The 24,770-nt window shown below is 34.4% G+C and overlaps 1 protein-coding gene across 21 annotated transcripts in view; it reads right to left on the reverse strand.

The window, feature by feature from the left end:
• The window catches only part of FAM172A (family with sequence similarity 172 member A), a 546,681-nt gene that overhangs the window by 371,739 nt on the left and 150,172 nt on the right, over nt 1-24,770 (reverse strand). For 19 of the 21 annotated variants that reach the window (XR_005211300.1, XR_005211303.1, XR_005211304.1 and 16 more), the window contains one exon: nt 21,897-22,088. The exons of the other annotated variants lie outside the window; for them this stretch is intronic. Coding sequence is in view for 16 of the 19 variants with exons in the window: in XM_037800716.1 (XP_037656644.1) it covers nt 21,897-22,088 (192 nt within the window). In the remaining 3 variants the exon portion in view is untranslated. The remainder of the gene's footprint in view (nt 1-21,896; nt 22,089-24,770) is intronic. 21 annotated transcript variants of the gene reach the window in all.

A 24,770-nucleotide genomic window follows, 5' to 3' on the forward strand; every position in this document is an offset into this window, starting at 1 on the left:
ATGCAGTCATACAAAACAAATCGTACATTCGATTGTTCACAGTACCATTACATAGTTGTACATTCATCACCTAAATCAATCCCTGACACCTTCATTAGCACACACACAAAAATAGTAAGAATACTAATTAAAGTGAAAAAGAGCAATTGAAGTAAAAAAGAACACTGGGTACCTTTGTCTGTTTGTTTGTTTGTTTCCTTCCCCTATTTTTCTACTCATCCATCCATAAACTAGACAAAGTGGAGTGTGGTCCTTATGGCTTTCCCAATCCTATTGTCACCCCTCATAAGCTACATTTTTATACAATTGTCTTCGAGATTCATGGGTTCTGGGTTGTAGTTTGATAGTTTCAGGTATCCACCACCAGCTACCCCAATTCTTTAGAACCTAAAAAGGGTTGTCTAAAGTGTGCAGAAGAATGCCCACCAGAGTGACCTCTCGGCTCCTTTTGGAATCTCTCTGCCACTGAAGCTTATTTCATTTCCTTTCACATCCCCCTTTTGGTCAAGAAGATGTTCTCCATCCCACGATGCCGGGTCTACATTCCTCCCCGGGAGTCATATTCCATGTTGCCAGGGAGATTCACTCCCCTGGGTGTCTGATCCCATGTAGGGGGGAGGGCAGTGATTTCACCTTTCAAGTTGGCTTAGATAGAGAGAGAGGGCCACATCTGAGCAACAAAGAGGCATTCAGGAGGAGGCTCTTAGGCACAACGATAGGGAGGCCTAGCCTCTCCTTTACAGCAACCATCTTCCCAAAGGTAAAACCTACGGTAGAGGGCTCAACCCATCAAACCACCAGTTCCCTATGTCTGTGGTCATGTTAGCAACCATGGAGGTGGGGTAGGCCAATACCCCTGCATTCTAGACAGGCTCCTCAAGGGGGCACTACATATTTTTTTCTTTTTTTTTTTTTACCCTTTTTTCCTTTTTAAATCAACTGTATGGAAAAAAAAATAAAAAACAAAAAAACAAAAAAGAAAAACATACAATAAAAGAACATTTCAAAGAGACCATAACAAGGGGGTAAGAAAAAGACAACTAACGTAAGATAAGTGCTTTACTTCCAACCTGTTCCTACTTCACCCCAAGAAAGTTACATAATACAGCAACATTTCTGTGAACTTGTTCCTACTATATCCATCAGAAATTAACAGACCATAGTAATTCCTGGGCGTCCCCAGAACGTTAAATAGCATATCTGTTCTTCTTGGATTACTGTTCCCCCTTCCTTAATTGCTCTCTATTGCTAGTTCCCCTACATTCTACATTATAAACCATTCATTTTACATTTTTCAAAGTTCACATTGTGGTAGCATATAATATTTCTCTTTCTGTGCCTGGCTTATTTCGCTCAGCATTATGTCTTCAAGGTTCATCCATGTTGTCATATGTTTCACGAGGTCGTTCCTTCTTACTGCCGTGTACTATTCCATCGTGTGTATATACCACATTTTATTTATCCACTCATCTGTTGAAGGACATTTGGGTTGTTTCCATCTCTTGGCAATTGTGAATAATGCTGCTATGAACATTGGCGGGCAGATATCCGTTCGTGTCACTGCTTTCCGATCTTCTGGGTATATACCGAGAAGTGCAATCACTGGATCGAATGGTAACTCTATTTCTAGTTTTCTAAGCAACTGCCAGACTGACTTTCAGAGTGGCTGAACCATTATACAGTCCCACCAATAAAGAATAAGAGTTCCAATTTCTCCACATCCCCTCCAGCATTTGTAGCTTCCTGTTTGTTTAATGGCAGCCATTCTAATCGGTGTGAGATGGTATCTCATTGTGGTCTTAATTTGCATCTCTCTAATAGCTAGTGAACCTGAACATTTTTTCATGTGTTTCTTGGCCATTTGTATTTCCTCTTCATAGAACTGTCTTTTCATATCTTTTGCCCATTTTATAATTGGGCTGTCTGTACTATTGTCATTGAGTTGTAGGATTTCTTTATATATGCAAGATATCAGTCTTTTCTCAGATACATGGTTTCCAAAAATTTTTTCCCATTGAGTTGGCTGCCTCTTTACCTTTTTGACAAATTCCTTTGAGGTGCAGAAACTTCTAAGCTTGAGGAGTTCCCATTTATCTATTTTTTCTTTTGTTGCTTGTGCTTTGGGTGTAAAGTCTAGGAAGTGGCCGCCTAATACAAGGTCTTGAAGATGTTTTCCTACATTATCTTCTAGGAGTTTTCTGGTACTTTCTTTTATATTGAGATCTTTCGTCCATTTTGAGTTAATTTTTGTGTAGGGGGTGAGGTAGGGGTCCTCTTTCATTCTTTTGGATATGGATATCCAACTCTCCCAGCCCCATTTGTTGAAAAGACCATTATGACTCAGTTCAGTGACTTTGGGGGCCTTACCAAAGATCAGTCGGCCATAGATCTGAGGGTCTATCTCTGAATTCTCAATTTGATTCCATTGATCTATATGTCTATCTTTGTGCCAGTACCATGCTGTTTTGACAACTGTGGCTTTATAATAAGCTTCAAACTCAGGGATTGTAAGTCCTCCCACTTCGTTTTTCTTTTTTAGAGTGTCTTTAGCAATTCGAGGCATCTTCCCTTTCCAAATAAATTTGATAACTAGCTTTTCCAAGTCTGCAAAGTAGGTTGTTGGAATTTTGATTGGGATTGCATTGAATCTGTAGATGAGTTTGGGTAGAATTGAAATCTTAATGACATTTAGCCTTCCTATCCATGAACATGGAATATTTTTCCATCTTTTAAGGTCCCCTTCTATTTCTTTTAGTAGAGTTATGTAGTTTTCTTTGTATAGGTCTTTTACATCTTTGGTTAAGTTTATTCCTAGGTACTTGATTTTTTTATTTGCTATTGAAAATGGTATCTTTTTCTTGAGTGTCTCTTCAGTTTGTTCATTTCTAGCATATAGAAACATTACTGACTTATGTGCATTAATCTTGTATCCCGCTACTTTGCTAAATTTGTTTATTAGCTCTAGTAGGTGTATCGTCGATTTCTCAGGGTTTTCCAGATATAAGATCATATCATCTGCAAACAATGACAGTTTTACTTCTTCTTTTCCAATTTGGATGCCTTTTATTTCTTTGCCTTGCCGGATTGCCCTGGCTAGCACTTCCAGCACAATGTTGAATAACAGTGGTGACAGCGGGCATCCTTGTCTTGTTCCTGATCTTAGAGGAAAGGCTTTCAGTCTCTCACCATTGAGTACTATGCTGGCTGTGGGTTTTTCATATATGTTCTTTATCATATTGAGGAAGTTTCCTTCAATTCCTACCTTTTGAAGTGTTTTTATCAAAAAGGGATGTTGGATTTTGTCAAATGCTTTTTCAGCATCTATTGAGATGATCATTTGATTTTTCCCTTTTGAATTTTTAATGTGTTGTAATACATTGATAGATTTTCTTATGTTGAACCATCCTTGCATGCCTGGAATGAACCCCACTTGGTCATGGTGTATGATTTTTTTAATGTGTCTTTGGATTCGATTTGCAAGTATTTTGTTGAGGATTTTTGCATCTATATTCATTAGGGAGATTGGCCGGTAGTTTTCCTTTTTTGTAGCATCTTTGCCTGGTTTTGGTATTAGATTGATGTTAGCTTCATAAAATGAGTTAGGTAGTGTTCCCTTTTCTTCAATGTTTTGAAAGAGTTTGAGTAAGATTGGTGTCAGTTCTTTCTGGAAAGTTTGGTAGAATTCCCCTGTGAAGCCATCTGGCCCTGGGCATTTATTTGTGGGAAGATTTTTGATGACTGATTGGATCTCTTTGCTTGTGATGGGTTGGTTGAGGTCTTCTGTTTCTTCTCTGGTCAGTCTACATTGTTCATATGTTTCCAGGAAATTGTCCATTTCCTCTACATTATCCAGTTTGTTGCCATACAGTTGTTCATAGTATCCTCTTATAATTTTTTTAATTTCTTCAGGATCTGCAGTTATGTCACCGTTTTCATTCATTATTTTGTTTATATGGGTCTTCTCTCTTTTTGATTTTGTCAGTCTAGCTAGGGGCTTGTCAATCTTGTTGATCTTCTCGAGGAACCAACTTTTGGTGATATTTATCCTCTCTGTTGTTTTTTTGTTCTCTATGTCATTTATTTCTGCTTTAATCCTTGTTATTTCTTTTCTTGTACTTGGTTTAGGATTGGTTTGCTGTTCATTTTCTAGCTTCTTCAGTTGATCCATTAGTTCTTTGATTTTGGCTCTTTCTTCCTTTTTAATATATGCGTTTAGTGCTATAATTTTCCCCCTTAGCACTGCTTTTGCTGCATCCCATAGGTTTTGGTATGTTGTGTTCTCATTTTCATTCGTCTCTATATATTTAGCAATTTCTCTTGCTATTTCTTCTTTAACCCACTGATTGTTTAGGAGTATGTTGTTTAACCTCCAGGTATTTGTGAATTTTCTAAGTCTCTGATGGTTATTGACTTCTAATTGTATTCCATTGTGGTCAGAGAATGTGCTTTGAATAATCTCAATTTTTAAATTTATTGAGGCTTGCTTTATGTCCCAGCATATGATCTATTCTGGAGAAAGTTCCGTGAGCACTAGAAAAGTATGTGTATCCTGGTGATTTGGGATGTAATGTTCTGTATATGTCTGTTAAATCTAATTCATTTATCAGATTGTTTAGGTTTTCAATTTCCTTATTGGTCCTCTGTCTGGTTGATCTATCTATAGGAGAGAGTGATGTGTTGAAGTCTCCCACAATTATTGTGGAAACATCAATTGCTTCCTTTAGTTTTGCCACTGTTTCTCTCATGTATTTTGTGGCACCTTGATTGGGTGCATAGACATTTACAATTGTTATTTCTTCTTGTTGAATTACCCCTTTTATTAGTGTGTAGTGGCCTTCTTTGTCTCTCAAAACATCCCTGCATTGAAAGTCTATTTTATCTGAGACTAATATTGCTACACCTGCTTTCTTTTGGCTGTAGCTTGCATGAAATATTTTTTTCCATCCTTTTACTTTCAATTTCTTTGTGTCCCTGTGTCTAAGATGAGTCTCTTGTATGCAACATATTGATGGTTCGTTTTTTTTTTGATCCATTCTGCGAATCTATATCTTTTAATTGGGGAGTTTAATCCATTTACATTCAACGTTAAAATCGTGAAGGCATTTCTTGAATCGGCCATCTTATCCTTTGGATTATGTTTGCCATATTTTTCCCTCTCTCTATTAATATCCTTTATTGTACCCATACCGAATCTCTTTAGGACTGAACCTTTCTCCAAGTCTCTCTGTCCTTTCTTTGTTTCTCTGTTTGTAGGGCTCCCTTCAGTATCTCCAGTAGGGCAGGTCTCTTGTTAGCAAATTCTCTCAGCATTTGTTTGTCTGTGAAAAATTTAAGCTCTCCCTCAAATTTGAAGGAGAGCTTTGCTGGATAAAGTATTCTTGGTTGGAAATTTTTGTCACTCAGAATTTTAAATATATCGTGCCACTGCCTTCTCGCCTCCATGGTGGCTGCTGAGTAGTCACTGCTTAGTCTTATGCTGTTTCCTTTGTATGTGGTGAATTGCTTTTCTCTTGCTGCTTTCAGAACTTGCTCCTTCTCTTCCGTGTTTGACAGTGTGATCAGAATATGTCTCGGAGTGGGTTTATTTGAATTTATTCTATTTGGAGTTCACTGAGCATTTATGATTTGTGTATTTATGTTGTTTAGAAGATTTGGGAAGTTTTCCCCAACAATTTCTTTGAATACTCTTCCTAGACCTTTACCCTTTTCTTCCCCTTCTGGAACACCAATGAGTCTTATATTAGGATGTTTTATATTATCTATCATATCCCTGAGGTCCGTTTCGATTTTTTCAATTTTTTTCCCCATTCTTTCTTTTATGCTTTCATTTTCCATTCTGTCATCTTCCAGGTCACTGATTCGTTGTTCAACTTCCTCTAGTCTTGTACTATGAGTGTCCAGAATCTTTTTAATTTGGTCAACAGTGTCTTTAATTTCCATAAGATCATCTATTTTTTTATTTAGTCTTGCAATGTCTTCTTTATGCTCTTCTAGGGTCTTCTTGATATCCTTTGTATTCTGTACTATGGTCTCATTGTTCATCTTTAGTTCTTTGAGTAGCTGCTCTAGGTGCTGTGTCTCTTCTGGTCTTTTGATTTGGGTGCTTGGGCTTGGGTTATCCATATCGTCTGGTTTTTTTCATATGCTTTATAATTTTCTGTTGTTTTTGGCCTCTTGGCATTTGCTAAACTTGATAGGGTTCTTTTAGAATGTGTAGACCAATTGAAGTCCTTATCTCTAATTTATCAGATCTACAGCTTCGTGAAGTACACTTTCTCTAACTAACCAGCAGGTGGCGTCCACGAGCCACCTGTTCTCCACAAGCCAGTTCTCCCCTGCTTTGCCTTTGTGGTGAGTGGGGGAGTGAGCCTTGTGGGGTCCAATTGGTGTACCAAGCTTGCGTGTGTAGTTGGTGTTGCCTGCCCTGTATATGGGGCGTGTTACTGGGCAGTCAGGGAGTGGGGGTGGCTCTAACAATCAAATCTCCCTGGTGATCCTGGAGTTTTAAAGCTGCTGCAATAGTCTAATCCTTCAGTTCAGTCCTGCCACAGTTTGTCTCTGCCACTGACCCACAAGTCCTTGGTATTGGCGTATGGCTCCTGAGACTTGCAAGTGGGTCCCTCTTCCAGGTCCTGCACCCCCTGGTCCTCTGTTGAGGGATGACTTGCTATGTCACAGGTGAGTGCCGTCCCCCCAGGGTGGTTCTGGGCTGCTGGGCTGTGTAGGGAGGCTCCCAGTCTGCTCAAATGATGGCTGAATGGGGCTTTGTTAATTCACACTGCTCCACCTTCCCAGCTCTGGGACAATCAGCTGAGGTTGCAGGGAAGGCTAATGTCCACGCCCAGTTTTGTGGTGTGTGCCTGTTATTTGAAGCACTTCCGTCACACTGGGTTGTCTGGGGCAGCTCTGGGCTATGGGGCTGGCGATGGGCATGAGTGTTTCCTGTCCACCAGGATGATGGCTGTGAGCGGACACCCCCCTTTTCTTGGGAAGTTGTGGTGTTTAGTGAAATTTCTCAGCCACTGGATTATTGCCTTTTGTCTCAGAGCTCTCTTAGTTCTGCTCTTGTCTTGACCTGCCCAAATTGCAAGTCTTTGAAGCTTTCTGTATTGGGCTTCTTAGAGTAATTGTTTTAGAAAAAGAAAAAAGGATTAAAGAAAAAAAAAAAAAAAAGGGCCCTCCTCACAGATCTAATGGGTTATTGAAATGCTAAGAGACAAAGCAATTAGGGCCATTAAGGAAAGGTCCACAGGGCAGAGAGATCAGCTTTTCTTCGGGATTTGCATATGAGCCTCAGGACCTGAGCTCTGCCCTTCCCCTTTCTATGTTCACCAGAACTCCAAAAATCCTCTGCTTTTATTTTGGAGTTTTTCGTGCTGTTTTTTCTATGTCTGTCTCCTCTCTGCTGGGCTGGCTGCTCTCAGATTCTCTGGTGTCTGGTCTCAGTCTATCTATGGTTGGAGTTTGGATCAGTAGAATGAGTTTCCGATAAGGGCTGCCACTGCAGTTCTCCCTTCTCCTTCCCGGAGCTGACAGCCCCTCCTCCCACGGGACTGAGCCTGGCAGGGAGGGGCGCGGGCCCCCTGGCCGCAAAAACTTACAGATTTCGCTGATCTCAGCAGTTCCACATTTTCATGAGTGTTGTATGAAGTATGCCCAAAGTCAGATTGCTCTGTGCTGTCCAGTCCACGCAGTTCCTGGCTTTCTACCTACTTTCCTGTGGTTGCATTGTTAATAGCTCAGCTGACAACTGTCTTCCTTTGGATTTTCACTCAACAACCAGACAGGCAGTAGGTGAGCCTAGGATCATTTTATGTATGACAAAACTGAGAATAAAATGGTTCAAAAACTTGGCCAAATCACACAACTAATAAGTCACAAAGCTAAAACTGGTACTAAGAAAGTTTATCCCCGAAGCCTTGTTTTATCTACTAAACTGTACTGCCTGGCAACAGTGAAAGTTTGGTCCCTGCCTTCACAGAGCTCACAGTTGAATGGGAAACAGATGTACAACAATTAAATCTGATAAAATGGGGTCACTATTATAAGGAAAAGTGATACAAGGTACAGTGTGGTAAATATATTCTAAAAAAACTAATACAATTCTTCCTAAAATATAGTATTCAGGAGGCTTAATTAAATCATTCCTGTACATTAAGAATACAACCAATTCAGTTGCAGAAGCTCAAGAAGATAAGACAATTATGCGGCTTTCTTCTAAATGCTGTTTTAAAATAACCCTTAATGTTAAAATTGTCATAAAACAATTCAAAAATATCTAAATTTAAGGGGAAAAAAAGACTCTAAGGGGCAATATTAGAGCTAAAATAAGAAAGTTCTCAGGGATTAAAAAATAACACAAAACCAGAAATTCAGACTATTCATTCTTGAAAAATGAAATGAAGTTTTGAGTTTTTCCCTGATACAATTATTTATATCCAATTATGTATCTAGTCTCTTTTCATAAGCAACTTTAAATCCCACCACCTATGGTATTTATACAGATGGGAGCATGATGAAGCACTCAAAGAACTGGGTAAGACCATTAATGCCAATTTTTCTCTATCCTGTGAGAACTGTTTCTGTAATATGTTGCAAGAAATGCTGTGAATAAGTAAAATGATTTGTAAAAATTAATTTCTAATAGATGAACTCAAAAGACTTGATTAAGTGAACTAATTTAGTTATCATAAAATACAACTACTATACCTGTTTTTCCTTTTCAAGATTAAATTTTATAAAAAGGAGCTTTGAGAAATTCCTGGGTCAATAATTTTTAATTGTTTATATGATATTTATCTCAAAATACATTTCCTTTTTAAAACTGACACATGGCTTTCAATTTGTTAATGTACTGTTTTAAATGCTTCCTATATAACCCATTTTTCTCTCTAAAATGAACACTGCAAATTGCTTTGGATAGGCAATAATGGAAAAGTAATAGCATTTATTAATCTTGTATAAGTTATTCTCTACCTTGGAGATTCCTTGGAGGGGAAAAGCATTTCTAAATTTCACCATACAGTGCCACAGGCAGAAAATGAGAGAAACTCTCCTGAAGGGAGAGAAAATGCCTGTGGCAGCAAATAACCTACCATATATCCCTCCAGATAGGTTTTGATGTTATAATTTGTTAATTTCCAGGAAAAAGGACAATTAACAATAGTTTAAGTTTGTTCTGCCAGAACTATTTAACTTCTTTAAGTTGTTAATCACAACAACACACTGTTCAAAAAGGCACTACATTTTCAAATGCTTATAATAGCAAGTAAATTTGCATGAAAAGCTCCCATGAAAGAAATGTACTTAGTATCAGAAGATGCAAACTAAGAAGTATACTGAACTTTCCTTAAGAAAGTTTAAAAATATTCTTGGCATGTGTTTCTCTGAATCTCAAATATTTTAAAGACCAATTCATAGTAAGAAAAAATAATTTTATTCAAATATGCAGCTCATGGTATGAATAAGCAAGTGCTGATTTCCCAATAAAATTGAAAAGTCTTCCAAGAAATGGTTTTTTGTTTTTTTTTAAATCAACACTACTGGATTAGCAATTTGGGATTTTAACATATGCAGATATTTGTGTGTATGTAGGCCTGTGTATATGTGTATGTAATCATGAAGATATGTTTCAAAACATAGCTAATTTTAATAATACATTGATACTTATTAATAATTTATTCTATAACTTCCTATATTCAAGTCAGATCACAGAAATACATAAATACATACACATATAACTTCATATATTAAATTGTATCCTTTATTTTTAACTAAGTTTCAATCTATATATGCAATCATAAGGGTAATTTAAAAGAACTGTTTAAAAATAGCTAAGCTTCAGTCACACTATTAAATATGGGAAAACTGAGATAATAATAACACAGGCAGTGGGCTTCATTATCCAAAGGAACAGCAAAGTTGAATTGCCTATGTAACAGCATTTTTCCCTATTTTTTTCAGTAAATTTCTTCTGAAGACACACTTGTATAACTTATCATTATCACTGTGTTACTGCAGAAATAAAAGGCCAAAAGGAGAGCTCTTACAAATGTCAGTTTTCTCCAGTGCATTAAGAATATTTCATTCTGGAGTTTTGATTTACAAAAAATAAATTGTGAAATAACTTACTTTCACTCAGAATCTAAATTATAGCATGTATGTTCATTATAACTTAAACTTTAGGTAACAAAAAATAATAGTTTGCTATGCTATGCCATTTTTATATGGCATGCATAACCTAACATGTTTTAAATCTTAAGATTTTATAAAATCAAATGTGAGTGACCCTGAAACTATATCAGTTTAAAAGGAACTGTAGAATGTATACCCGACACACTATTACCTGTGCTCTTTATTAATAACTAGCCTTCCTCTAAAGGCTTCAAGCTTCATGAGGCATACTAATCCTTGTATATCCATTTCATAAACCAGGCACCAGCTCCCTTTCATGAAGGATTATAAACACAAAGAAACAACACACATCCTGATACTTCAAGTCTGGTGATTATAGTTACATCTGGAGTAAAGTTATGAGTATCTTTTTTTTAAAATATAAAAATACATAATTCTAAATCTACAAAATATACTGATGTATTCTACCTAATTCTCATATTCTACAGTGAATTTTAAGTATTGATTTGTTTTATGTCCAGGAAAACCAAAAACTATAAACACTACATAAAAGGGTTAAAATACTATTCTGCTACTATTCAGAATTACTTTTGAAAGTCCACGTTAATTTAAGGAAGTTACATTGCAAATAAGAAATAAGTAATTAATAGATAGTCTTTTCATATTAACCTTTAATTCATAATTAAGCAACATTAGAATTTCTAATATGATAAATTGAAAAAGGCAATTTATATTGAAATTAGTATTTTAAAATATGCCTTTTAGTTACATCACATAAACAGATAAAATCCTCACCATATTAATTATTTAACTTTAAATTCATGTATCTTGATATTATTTTCTTTAACATACTGTATTTTATTTCTTATGTAAATATAATACAATTAATTTAAAGCTTGCTGACTGAAACTAAAGGTGCAAGCTACAGTTCCATAAACAAATTATTGTTTTCATAATTTACTATCTCAGCTATTTCAATTAAAAGTTTAGACTATTTATTGCTACTAAAAACTAACATTTCTTTCTTTGGTTTAGTTCTTCTCCCAAATTAAAGTAACTCAGGGTATAAACTAATAAATACTGCAAGTTTTCAAAATCATGTTTCAAGATAAAAGTATAAAAGCTAAAACGCAAATGAAACCAAAGTATGTGAGAAATGCAAAACTGATCTCCAATCTTTACTTTTTAAAATAAGCTACTCAAAAATCGCCAGTGAATTATTTTATTTTATTGATGACATTTTTCTCTAGGGTAGTTATTTTAAAAGTTTAACCCCTAAGCAAGTCATTGCTTCTCCAATCTTTGAAAGTGTACAGAGCATTGATTATAACTGCAGGAGGTGATACCTTCTCCTCAGAGAACCTCACCCTGCATAATCCTACACACTCTCTCACTCCCCAAACAGCTTTGATTCAGCAATTCAGAGTGCTTCAGCTGATATTAAAGGAAGGACGACAGGAAATGCAATACTAGTTAAAACAAAACAAAAATAGAAAAAAAAGTCCAGATCGTAAATATAGCAGCACAAAGCTCAAGAGTAAAGCAGATTTAAAAAAGACATCACAGTGATTCAAAAAAGAACAACATGACAGATACTAAACAAGATTTTTATGTTTGCCTTCTATGCATTTAAACTCATCTCAAAGTCCACTGAAATTCTGATCATACACAAACCTGAAGGCTTTTGACATTAACTTTCAAAAACCCACACCGTTTCCTTCTAAGTCTCCAGAGTCACTTTTCTGGATAGCCAAGAAAAGCCAGAAGAATTCAAATATGCATGAAATTGAGAAATAAAAAGATCAAATTATAATGTAACACTCAATATATTTCATGTAAAAGGGTGCATAATTGTTTTTAAATCCAGTGTTTTTCTTCTTGCACTTAGTGAAAAAGGCCTAGCGGTGCTTTAAAAGTTATTTGATATCAAGTATATAGACATAGAGGCAGAAACAGCTATTAGGCATATGAAGTCTTTGTAATATTTTTCTTTATTCTTAGGATGATATCAAAATATCAAGGTGTTCCATGCTTTTGTAGCTAACTTCACTTGGCTATAGACAGAGCTTAAATATATGCTTAATTATAATTAGTTCAAGACTCCTTTCTTAATCAGCACTAGAGAACAATCAAGATGCAAAGAGTTATCACAATATGTGAAAGGCTTAATCACATATATATATATCAGAAACACTGAGCAAAATTCCAGAAGGTAATTAGATTTTCAAAACTGAAACTAGTCCCTCCTCCCAAACCCCCCACCATTCACTCATGACAGGGCCAGAAGGTAATGATATATCTGCCATGATGCAACAAGCAGGCCTGTCTTCTGTCAAGAGTTGAAATCATAAAGGAATAAGCTGTCGTTAGCAACCTCTCTCCCAACACTAGAGCTGTCACCTCATTGTTTTCTTTTGCTGGCATGGGGGCTGGAGTGGGCTTACATACCCTGTCAGTTCAGTAATGTGCTATGCTTTTAACCTTTTCTGGAATTCTTGACTTGAATAATCTTTTATGAAGTCTATAAAGTTACAGATTATATTTCTTTGATTAATTTATATTTCCTCTCAAAGTTTACTTTAAAATTTGGAATTAGGGCTCTTGGCTTCAACCTATAGTTTAACAGCCCATATTGCAAACAGAAAAAAACAGCACTTATTTAACCAAATTTTTAAATATAAATTTCTGTGGTCTAAATTCAATCACTTTTTAAGGGGAAAATTTAAGAATTCATTTAAAGAAATTGCCTGCAGTTTTACATTCAAATATTCACTAAACATTAAACTCTTAGAACCTTAAGTCAATCACTACAACTATAGCATATTTTCTAAATATTTACTTTAAAATTTAAAAAAATATAGCAGTAATATTTTTTAAATCATAAAATACCTGCCTAGGTGAAAAAATTAAATACAAAAATTGAACACAAATTTTGAGTTGTATATATGTTACTACAATAAAAAGTTAATCAAAGAAATAAAAAGCAAAAGAAGCAGCCTTGCATTTCCTTGTGTAAACTTCCAGATTATGTCAATGTACACCTAAGTATGTATGTAAGTATACGTGTATACATGTGTAAGTGTACTTATTAAACAAATGTATCATTCTTGGGTTTTCATTGATAACTTTTAGACATCATTACATCTGTCACACATACATGCACATATAATACAAGCTTTTTAATAACTAAATGGTCTTGCATTATATGAATAAACCATCATTTAATTAAATAGTACCCTACTGGTAGATATTTAGGTCATTAGAACTTTTTGTGTTATTATAAACTTTTGTGATTAACATTCTTGTACATGTACTTTGTGCACTGATCTAATTTAAATTCGTGTGTAAAGTTAGGGTCAAAAGTTAATATGCATGTTAAATTTTGGGAGATATTACTAAAGTGCCATCCAAAATGATAGTTCCAATGTACACTTTCACCAATATCTAAATTGTATTATAAAACAATTTATTATCAAATAATTTAATATCTGCCATTGTGATACACTGAAAAAATGGCAACTTGTTTTAATGAGTATTTCTTTAACTTTCACAAATACTTTCAATGGTTAACAAAAATCATTAAAACCAGCTTAGAGTCAGCCAAGATGGCAGCATAAGAAGCTCCAGGGTGCCGTTACACACCGAATCTGTGAACTAGCAAAAATTGGCAGAGCCGTCTTTCTAAAAACTCAAACAGTGAAAACCATCTTGAAAAAGAACAAAGCAGGAGAACTCACATTTCCTGATTTTAAAATTTATTACAAAGCTACAGTAATTGAAACAGCATGCTACTGGCACAAGGACAGACATATAGACCAATGGAATCGAATGGAGACTTAAAAAATAAACCTTCATATCTATGGCTAAGTGATTTTTGACAAAGAATAGTCTCTTCAACCAATGATGGTGGGAAAAGTGGGTTCCATATGCAAAAGAATGAGATGGACACCTACCTCACAACATATACAAAACTTAACTCAAAATAGGTCAAAGACCTAAATATAAGACTCCTAGAAGAAAACACAGAGAAGCATCTTCAGGACTGTGCACTAAGCAATGGTCATTTCTTAGACCTTACACCAAAGCATTAGCAACAACAACAAAAATAGATAAATAGGACTTCATTAAAATTAAATTTTTTTGTGCAAATGAGTACATGATGAAAATAAAAAGACAGCCTACAGAATGGGAGAAAATTTTCAGAAACTACATATCCACTATGGATGCAATATCCAGAATATATAACAAAATAATCTAACTCAACAACAAAAAGCCAAAAAACTCAATTAAAAATTGGCAAAAGACTTGAATAGACATTTCTCCAAAAGAAGATATAGGCATACCTCATTTTATTGTGCTTCACTTTATTTTGCTTTGCAGACATTGCATTTTTTCAGTTGAAGATTTGTGGCAAACCTGCACTGAACAATTCTATCAGTGCCATTTTTCCATCAGCACATGCTCACTTCGTGTCTCTGTGTCACATTTTAATTAAGGTATGTATATTTTTTAGACAAAATCCTACTTCACAGTCAATAGACCACAACATGGTGTAAATATATCTTTCATATGCACTGGGAAACCAAAACTTTTATGTGGCTAGCTTTATTTTGGTGGTCTGAAACTGAATCTGCAATATCTCTGAGGTATGCCTGTATACAAATGGCCAAAAAGCACTTGAAAAGACACTAAACACATCATTGGCCATTCGGGAAATGCAAATCAAAACCACTATGAGATACCATTGCACACCCACTAGAATGGCTACTATTCAAAAAATGGAAAATAATGAGTGTTGGAGAGGATGTGGAGAAATAGGAACACTTGCTCATCGTTTTGGGGAATATAAAATGATGCAGCTGCTGTATACCAATTTGGTAGGTCCTCAGAAAGTTAAGTACAGATCACCATATGACTCAGCAATCCCACTTCTAGGTATATACCCAATAGAATTGAAAGCAGGGACTCAGATATTTGCACACCAATGTTCATAGTGGCATTATTCACAGTTGCTAAAAGATGGAAGAACCCAAGTGCCATCAACAGATGACTGGGTAAAGAAAATATGGTCTAAACACACAATGGAATATTAAGCCATAAAGAATGTAGTTCTGATACATGTGACAAAATAGATTAACCCAGAAGACATCACGTTGAGTGAAATACATCAGACACAAAAAGAGAAATATTGTATGATCTCACTGATATGAAATAATTAAAATAAGCAAATTCATGGAGTCAGAAACTAGAATACAGGTTACCAGGGTCCAGAGGAGGGGAAACGGGAGGGGAGGGAATGGTACAGAATGTTTGTTTGGGGTGATGAAAAGTTTGGGTAATGCATGGTGGTGATGGTAGCACAACATTGTGAATGTAATTAACACTACTCAATTGTATGTTTGAATGTGGTTAAAAGGGGAAAATCTAGTTGTATATATGTTACTAGAATAAAAATTTGAGAAAATTATTAAAGCCTATAAAGTTATTTAAACAAAAGTATATTCAAAAGCTCTGAGAAATATTCATGCTTTTGAAGTAAGTTCTTCAACATATATCTCCTGTCCTTTATCCTGTTTTACTCTATACTAAGCAATTTCTCATAAGCTGCTAGAAGGCATTACCACTGTTAAAAATAACAGCTATGTTCCATCTTGAAATTTACTTCTATTTTCTTATAACTATCTAGTAACCATAGGTACCCATTAGAATCCTAATATTTCCTTGTCACCAAGTTTATCAAATACTTAAATTGAAATAGCAAGATCTTAAAGTGTTTAGTTGGAAGATGAGGAATTGAGGACAGTAGTTAAGGTCTTATCAAAAAAAATTACCCTAAATACTGGAAATAATCATACCCTATTTTAGATAATGAGGTCATCTCCTGAGGTTTATAAAGCATTTTGTTATATAGAAAATTAATTTAATATTATTTTTGTTTTAAAAATACATGACTTATATAGTGACTAACTGCCACTGGAACCACCAAATAAAAAAAAAAAAGTGGAATTGAAAAGCAACACTGAATTCTTCTGCTTATCTCTGCTTCTTCTACAAATAGCACTAAATATCAGTGAATTTTTTTTAAAAAAAGGAGAGAGAGGGGATAATATTAACATGTCAGGACGAAGGGAACGGGAGAGGAGAAAACAGAGGATACAGATGCCAACAAATTTATGGAAGACTGAAGCTGATGAAAGATTGGGTACTGGCTTGGCATTATAGAGGAAATTCAAACACAAGTGCCTCCTGAGGGAAGTAATGACAGAAGCAAGTCAACACACTCACAGAAGCCCAGAAAGACTGAGAAACTGGAGCACCAGATACCATGGAAAGTTGGAGTAGGCCTTGAGACCAAAAAAGAGGAACTAGCTGTAAGACCACACAAGGTGCAGTCACACACCCTATCACAAAAAATTTAAAAATGGTTCACAATCTCAAATTGTGCTGTTAGCCCTGTAAGAGATAAAAGGTTCTTCATTCAGAGAAACCTATCCAGGGAAGAACTGGACAATGTATGGAACACCAGACCACAGAAGGGGAGGAGAGAGACAAAGAGCTCAAATTAGGAGCATTAAAGAGAAGCCTGCATCTGCATACTGAATAAAAAGAGAACTCCATATCAAAATATGATAAAAGACATTTAAAAATTCAGTAAGGGTTAAAAGATAAAGTAGGTAACCATCCAGAATCTAGAGTAAAAACAGACTGAAAATAAGAGAGAAATGACAAGACAATTAGAGGCTGTATCCAAAACTCCAAAACCAAAAGATAAGAGTTCTAGAAAAAGAGAAGACAAAATTATCAAGACACAACACAATACAGTTTGTTGGAAGTGAGGACCATGAGTGTACAGTTTGAAAGGAATCACCAGGTATTCAATGGAATGAATCACAAAAGACCCACACCAAGGCACAGGAAATTCCTTACCATCAATGTGATTCATTTCTTAACACCAGGGAAAAGGAAGAAAAAACACAACAACAACTTCCATGGTCAGGAGAGGATTCAAAATCAGAATGATATTAGACTTTTCCATTTAAATAACGGATGCTAGGAGACAATGAAAGGAGGTCTTCAAATGCTGATTTTCAACCTGGAGTTCTATACTTCATTGAATTATTACAATTCAGTGACAAGAAAAGTAAAAACGTTTTCAGAAATGCAAGGTTCCAAAAATTTATCTTCTATTCACTCTTTGAGAACACCAAAAAAATAAGTGATGTGTCAAGAAAGCAGAGGTCATTAGATCCAGAAGCCTGAGCTCAAGCAGAAGAGAGAGTCTAAGGGAAGTGTATGGATTAGAGACAGGTAAGCAGGCTTAGAAAGTGACCAGCTGAGATTGGAACAGAATTCCATAGGGTTCCAGAAAGAGAGTTCTCCAGAAGAGGAACAGGAAACTGAGATTATCTGATAGATTTGGCCATGTAGAGCATTACTATGAGGTTAATGGAGATCTGAATTAACTATCATAAAGAAAACAGAAATAAATTTTTAAAACTATGAAATTATCAATTTAATGAATAAAAGTTGTACCAAAAAAATAAAAAGCAATCATAGTACCTTATTTGGCTCAGTTATAAACATGTTAGATATAATTCTATTTTCTGTGACTCTTTATTTCATCACATTTTTTCCTCTATTTCTCTGGGCTGTATTTTTGAGTATTTCCCCCAACTCTAGATTTCAATTTACTAATTCTCTGTCCAACTATATTTAATAGTTGCATCACCTGACTTTTCTTTGTGGTGAATCATACCCTCCTATTATTTGTAGTTTCTGTTAACGACTTCATCTTCAGTAGGGATTTACCTTGTGTTGTAAAATGTTGCTATACAGCAATTTTATGTTTATTTCCACCAGGTGCCCCAAGGGTTTCATCAGTGTACAACTGGTTTTTACATTTATTTATTTTGTTTGTGATACTCACACCAAGTTGGTTGTATAAATTCAAACTGCAATTCCACATCCACCTGTACTTTAGGATCTGGGGCTTCTATGTCCCATGGGAGGTTCTTTATTCCACCTAGCACTCAGGCAAGGAAACTTTGCTTTTACTTTTGGGCCAATTAGTAGATTTTTTTTTTTTTTTCTAGTTCCCCTTTCACTAAAAGGGAGCAGCTTCCCAGGATCCAGCTGCATCCAGGGTTCTTAGTTTCAGCCATGCCTCTCAGGCCCAAATCCTGTGATGTACATCCTCGGTGATTTATGTCTTGTAGATGATCAGCTACCCCTCTGTTTGCCACACAGTCCAGGGACTTACCACCCTAACTTTAAGTTCTCGCTTGTATTCAGGCATTTGGGAATTCCTTTTCTTTCTTTTGAATGTAACTATGTATTTAGTATTTTTTTGTTATATTTTAACCACAATATTTCTGTGCATTTAGTGGATGGGAAGTCCATATTAATTAGCTCCATCCAACATATAACTAGAACTCAAACTGTATAAACTACCTTTATAAAAATTAGTATTTTAAAAAACTCAAGCATGATAGAATGAAAATAATTACTGAAAGTAATTAGGGGAACAGCAGTTCACAGTTTAAACTTTTCCTGCTCCACTGATTTTATTATAACACATTTTTTTAGAACTTATCAATCTTCATCTTACTAAACATAATTGCTACAAGTTCTATCTTATCCATTATACATGGAACCTGAAAAGTATAAAGAAACCCTCAATCAAAAGAGTATTACCTATACCAGTGATACTCAGGAAGTGCCAGAAATATAAATTTCTATACCCCAAACAGACCTTCTGAATTAAAAATCTGGGTGTGGGCAGAGCAATATGGGTTTTAAACAACCCTCTAGGTGATTCTGATGCATGCTAAAGTTTGACTCTATTTACCAGTGGCTCCCAAACTGCTCTCCATAACATTTTGACAGTACATCTTCATTAGTCAGGGCTAGGACTAGGATGAAGTCAGTGAGGCTTCCTTCTACAGTGCTAAATTTAAAAAGGCACTCATTTTCAGGGTCATACAAGTAAAAGCGCATGACCCAGAGAGTGAATGTCTCCTTAAGTTTTGTACCCATGTACTAGCCCTAAAATTAGTAATTAAATGACTTAATTTAAATGTCACCTACTGTCCTTGCCCCTTTGATAGGGAACATCTTCAGTTCCCTAAAAAGATGCACATAAGAAAAGAACAAAGAAGAAACAAGCCTGAGTACCTCATAAACTTCACAATCAGATGCTGAGTAATTAGTTTTTGGCTATATGATGTACTATTTCTTAGTCCAAGTAATATACAATCAATGTCAAACATTAAAAACATTAGCTATGACAGCCTCAGGATCATTTTTGGGACTTCATCTCACATGCACCATTCCTCCAACATGAAATCTTAATAAATTTTGATAATACATTTCTGAAGTATCTAATATGCAAGAATTGGAATACGTGTGCAAAATTTTCAAACTGCGATATAAGGAGCTTTGGGGTTTCTGGGAAGAAATTTCAGGGTTTTTGTAGGGCTAATTTCAACCAAAGCAGCTCTAAAGATTTAAACAATTTTTGCATAATAATCCACTTAAATACAAGCTTCTTCTGTTATAAGTGTTTTATTTTTAAAATTAAATGAATTCAATTTTAGGACCTTCAATGTTATACCAAAAATCTGTAAGGTATATTGCAGAAATATTATTAACAACACTGAGCAGGGATCATATTATCTGATAGGGCCCCCAAAATAACAGAATTTACTTCAGTTGTGATATGAAAACTGACAGTCTATGAAAACAGACTAATAGCTTTCAACATTTTGCAAACTACGGAAATCTTAAATTAAAATTTTAGAAAATAGTCAAAAAAGAAACAAACAAAAACAAAAGCAGCACTAGTCTGTTTAAAAACTAAGATGAGATGGGTTCTTTTTCCCTATTTGTCTTTCTTTTGCCTGCTTCCTAAAATGCCACTCCTTACTACACACAACCAAACACAGAGCAGCCCTTCAACTACCAGAGAAAACAGTATGACAACGTAAAGATGAAGCAGCAAAATCACCTTATATGGATTTAAAAGAGATTATCTGTTTTTTAAATGTTTATCACATAGAAAGTCACAATAAAGTACAGATTCATCTAAAGAAAAATAAAGAGAATGAAGTAAACTAGTTTTCTTCAAGGAATCAAGAGTTGCCATGATTGAGAAAAGCAGGAAAAAGTCAATAAATGTTGTTATCCCCAAAACACTATTCCTACTTATAATAAGACCAAAATGACTATTTAAATATTACTGACAAACTTCCTCCCTCCTGTTTGGGATATGAACAGATAGTCTGTTCGAAGAAAGATGACTGGCATCTTTCACCTTACAAACCTTACACAAACATAAAATTTTTTAGAATGGGAGAAGCTTAGGTAAACTAGTATCAGGGACAATATAATTACATAAAATATTCCACCAAACACACACGTGTTGCAAACATCTGATTTTCTTTACTCAGTTATATTTTCAAATATTCATTAAACTCTGATCACATTTCATATATACTGTACTACTTAAAATTCATAGGCAGAATCTGTTCTAACTACAAACTAACTTGTCAAAGAGAAAGTTCATTTCACTGTCCATAACCTGAAATATGAAACAGTTAAAAAATTTATATATCTAGAGTTACTTCAGTCAAAATTTCAATTTAATTACTTCAATTCTATTAAAAACATACTACTAAAGTTAGCAACCAATACAAAAGTAATGTCTTTGTGTTCTTTGCACATCCATGAAGACTGAAAAAGTATATAATTAACCTAAGAAATTCTACTTGTAGCAATGTAAGGCCCAAAATCTTTTAACTAAATATTCTTTAGCAGCTGAACTTTGATATTATCACTTCAGATTTAACAGAGGAGAGAACAAACATAATATCTTTGACCTTTGCAGTTACCAGTGTATCACAGAATTCCATTTCAATATTAATTATGAAAATGTAATAAAGTAACACTTATAAATAAAGCATACATGGACACATATCTTCTTGAATAACTTCGTGCTCTTACATAAAACCTTTTATACAAGATGACACTTTACTTTTCTCCTGAAGAAAATCTTTACTTACAGGTGAAAGAAGCCTATACTTTGCAAAATTTTAGCTTGTTGCCTAACTTAAGAATGAGATAGCAAAAGTAGCCAAACATTAAGAACTACAGATGCACTGTTAGGAAAAAACAATTTCACTATTACAAGAAAGCGAGCTTTGAATGCAACTTTGAAATACCCATTTCTTAAAAGTTTGAATTCAAATAAGAATAAATTAGTTTAGTAAACATGTAATTTACTATTTTATGTCTACGTCTTATGTTTAAAATCTTTTATCTGTATGCTTGAAAATACTGAGTTATTCTAACTTTTCTTTTAAATAATAAGAGATTAATTTAATGTAGCTCTCCTTTAGTTCCTAACTTTTCTAAATTAGGTAGAAAAAGGTTTACAAAAGCAGTCATGATATTTTTGTCAGAAGTGTTTTCAATATTTGATAATTTAACAGGTATTTCATGTAATAAAAGCCAAATATTTTATAATCCAAAATATTCATTTCAAAGACATAATCTAAATCATTGTACTCTTACGATACCATTCTGTTTTCCCATGTAACTGCAAGGTAATTTTTCCTTACAAATAAAATAAATAATAACAATTGGAAGATAAGATCATGCTTAGGATCTAGATTTCAAAGAGACATGGTAAAGTAATTTAAAACACATAATGTAACCAAGCTATAAAATGCCAAAAATATATATATAAAGGAAATTGCACTTACATCCAAAGCTCTCTTAATAAAAGGTATCTGTGTGCCACTGTCCAGATCTTCATTTATAATAAGCCTTCTAGCCCACTGACCTGCCCTGACAACACCACTACCATGAATTAAAATCATCAGTTTCTGTGGATTTGTCAAAGCATCCTCACTCATAAAGATAAAACTCTTTGGTTCACTCTCAGTAGCATCTACCTGTAATTAAAAAAAATTAAATAATAACTAAATGTTTTCTAATCAAGCATAGACACAAATGAAAAAACAACTAATGGTTATTACAAATTATAGAATGGTTTTTACATAGCTACAGAAGTAAAAAAAAAAAAAAAACCCTTAAAATAAAATTAAAATATTCATTACAGATTACCAATTACATACTAGGTGGATGAGCAAAAAAAAGATTGTAATTAAAATGTAAAAAAATACAAAAAAGAATACTGGAAATATGTGTCTCCCTACATTATAACTGTATATTTATTATGGTATTATCCTTATCAATAAGAATAAATATTTTTTAGTGTTTTTATAGGTTAGATACTGTGCTAAATGGTTTAAAAACATTATCTCACTTAATTACAACAACCCCATTAAGGTGAATATTATTCTTATGCCCATTTTATAGATGAAGAAATTGAGGATTAGAGAGTTTAGATAAGTTTCCCAAGGTCACACAACTATTAAACTATAATTCTACGGCAGAAATATATTGCACACAAAACAGAAAACAGGAAAACAGGAAAACCAAATGGAAGATACACATGTTAGAAAATCATATATTTGACAGGCATACTACTAAACTTTTAAAAGGGCAGAGGAAGGACCATTTAAAAATTCCCACATCTTTCAACATTTATTGCTCTATTTAAGTGAACTTTTAAATTTCCTTTGGAATGTGAACACAGGATTATATGACCACTAATTTATGAAGCTATAATATTTGTGTACTCCAGTAACTTTACCTAACATACTAGCTATTTATGGAATGAAAAGTGAATATTTTTACCCAATTTGGTTATATTCAGTATTTTGCTGTTTTACTGGATGATGTACTATTTAGATATGAAAGACTGAAAATAACTTCTCAATCTTTTATGACATGCCACAGCATAAATTGAGTGGTATTCTGTATCAGCAGAGGCGAAAAACTGAGAATGGAAGACTTTATACAGAAACACTAGGTTAGAACCTGAAGCTGAAGTCTTGATGGAAAGTCAACTCACATGCCATCCACTGTCAGAGGTGCATGTTTATATAATTATCAAAATAAGAAATACACAAAAATTCCAGATACTAAAAAAGGTCTAGATTCTAAATATTCTTGGTTACTATGCTGGAGAAGAGAAATAATTTCTAATTTATCTACTTCTAAAGCTATCAAATTGGTCTCAGAAATACATGGTTAGCCATCTGTGTACAGTGAGGACAAGTGGCAATTATTTTGGCAAGAAGAAGGCCACAGGGCTTAAGGAAAAAAAACCCACCTTCTCAATGAAGCCTTCCCTTACCATCCTATTTAAAACTGCAAACATTTCCCTAAGAATTGTCTAGTCACATTGCTTGTTTTATTTTCCTAACATTTTATAATTTACTTTATATTTTTGTTTGTATATCTGTTTGTCCACTGTCTGCTGCCTTCACTAGAATGTAAGTCCAGGAAGGCAGAGATTTTTCTATTTTGTATCAGAAAAGTAAAGGAATGAATAAACTTGCGGAAAAAGGAATCTTATCTAGCATTGCCAGTGATTTCTTTAGATGTTAACTAAATAATGCGTCAGCTTAAATGGCTGTAATACTTGCCTGATTCAGAAAGGATACATTGAAGATTAAATTAATGCATAATTATAAAGAATTTTAAAAAAACTACACAATGCTAAGAATTAGAATGACATAATTCTAACTGTATTATTAGTAACTAAGCACGCAGGAAAGGAGGTATAAAGTGTAACACAATCACAACAGCTTTGCTTGCATGCAATGTCCAGCACAAGCAAAATTACAAATGATGATAGCAAGTATGAGTGAAGTCACAGATAGAGAGAAATAGATGAGAGGCAGGGGAAGACCTAACCTGAGTTGACAAATTCCCTTTTACCTAGGAACATTATATGCAAACAGAAGAATTATTCAAAGTGGCTAAAAAAAAGAAAATGGTGGTAAGAACAAAAGAAAAAAAATCAAAAAGCAAGGTGCAGGGTACAACATAAAAGAGGCCACAGAGGTTTCCAGTCATTCAATTATCAAAGAGTACATCTAAACATGCACAAATAAAAGTGTTTCTCACAGCCAGTGAGCCTTAATGGATTCTAGAATGGCTATGGAAATGGACATCTATTTATTTTAATGAAATAAACCTGTACTATAGACTTTCCAGTAGGTGCTGATCACTGCTTCTTTTTTCCATTTCACTTAGTCTACTGTTACCAAGGACTTGAGTCAATTTTTTAAGCAATAGGATGCTGCCACTTTGAATTCCAGAATAGTCATTTTAATCTGAAACACTGTACTTATTTTCAGAAAATAAAAATGTGTTTTTAAAATTATAATGCTGCTCAAGAATTTTTAAGGGTTTGCAAATTAAGGTAGCCATGAATAAATGAATAAAAGTTCTACTTGAACAACTGGAAAAGTTGACTTTGAAAATGAAAGATCATCAGAATACTCAAGAAAAAAACAATGAAAATGCACAGCGTAATAATATTAATGATTAAGGGATAAGAGCAGCATTTGAGCCAATGCTGGTTATGGGCTGATTTTTACCCCAATTCTGACTCGCACTTGGCAACTAGAACTTACTCTGTATAAAGTTAGTGCTAATTTTAAATAGCAAAATAACTAAATGAATAAAATTTTTTCTTCATTTTCTTAATAAAGTCTGGA

The sequence above is a fragment of the Choloepus didactylus genome, chromosome 13 (genome assembly GCF_015220235.1).
Source record: "Choloepus didactylus isolate mChoDid1 chromosome 13, mChoDid1.pri, whole genome shotgun sequence".
Classification (NCBI taxonomy): Eukaryota; Metazoa; Chordata; class Mammalia; order Pilosa; family Megalonychidae; genus Choloepus; species Choloepus didactylus.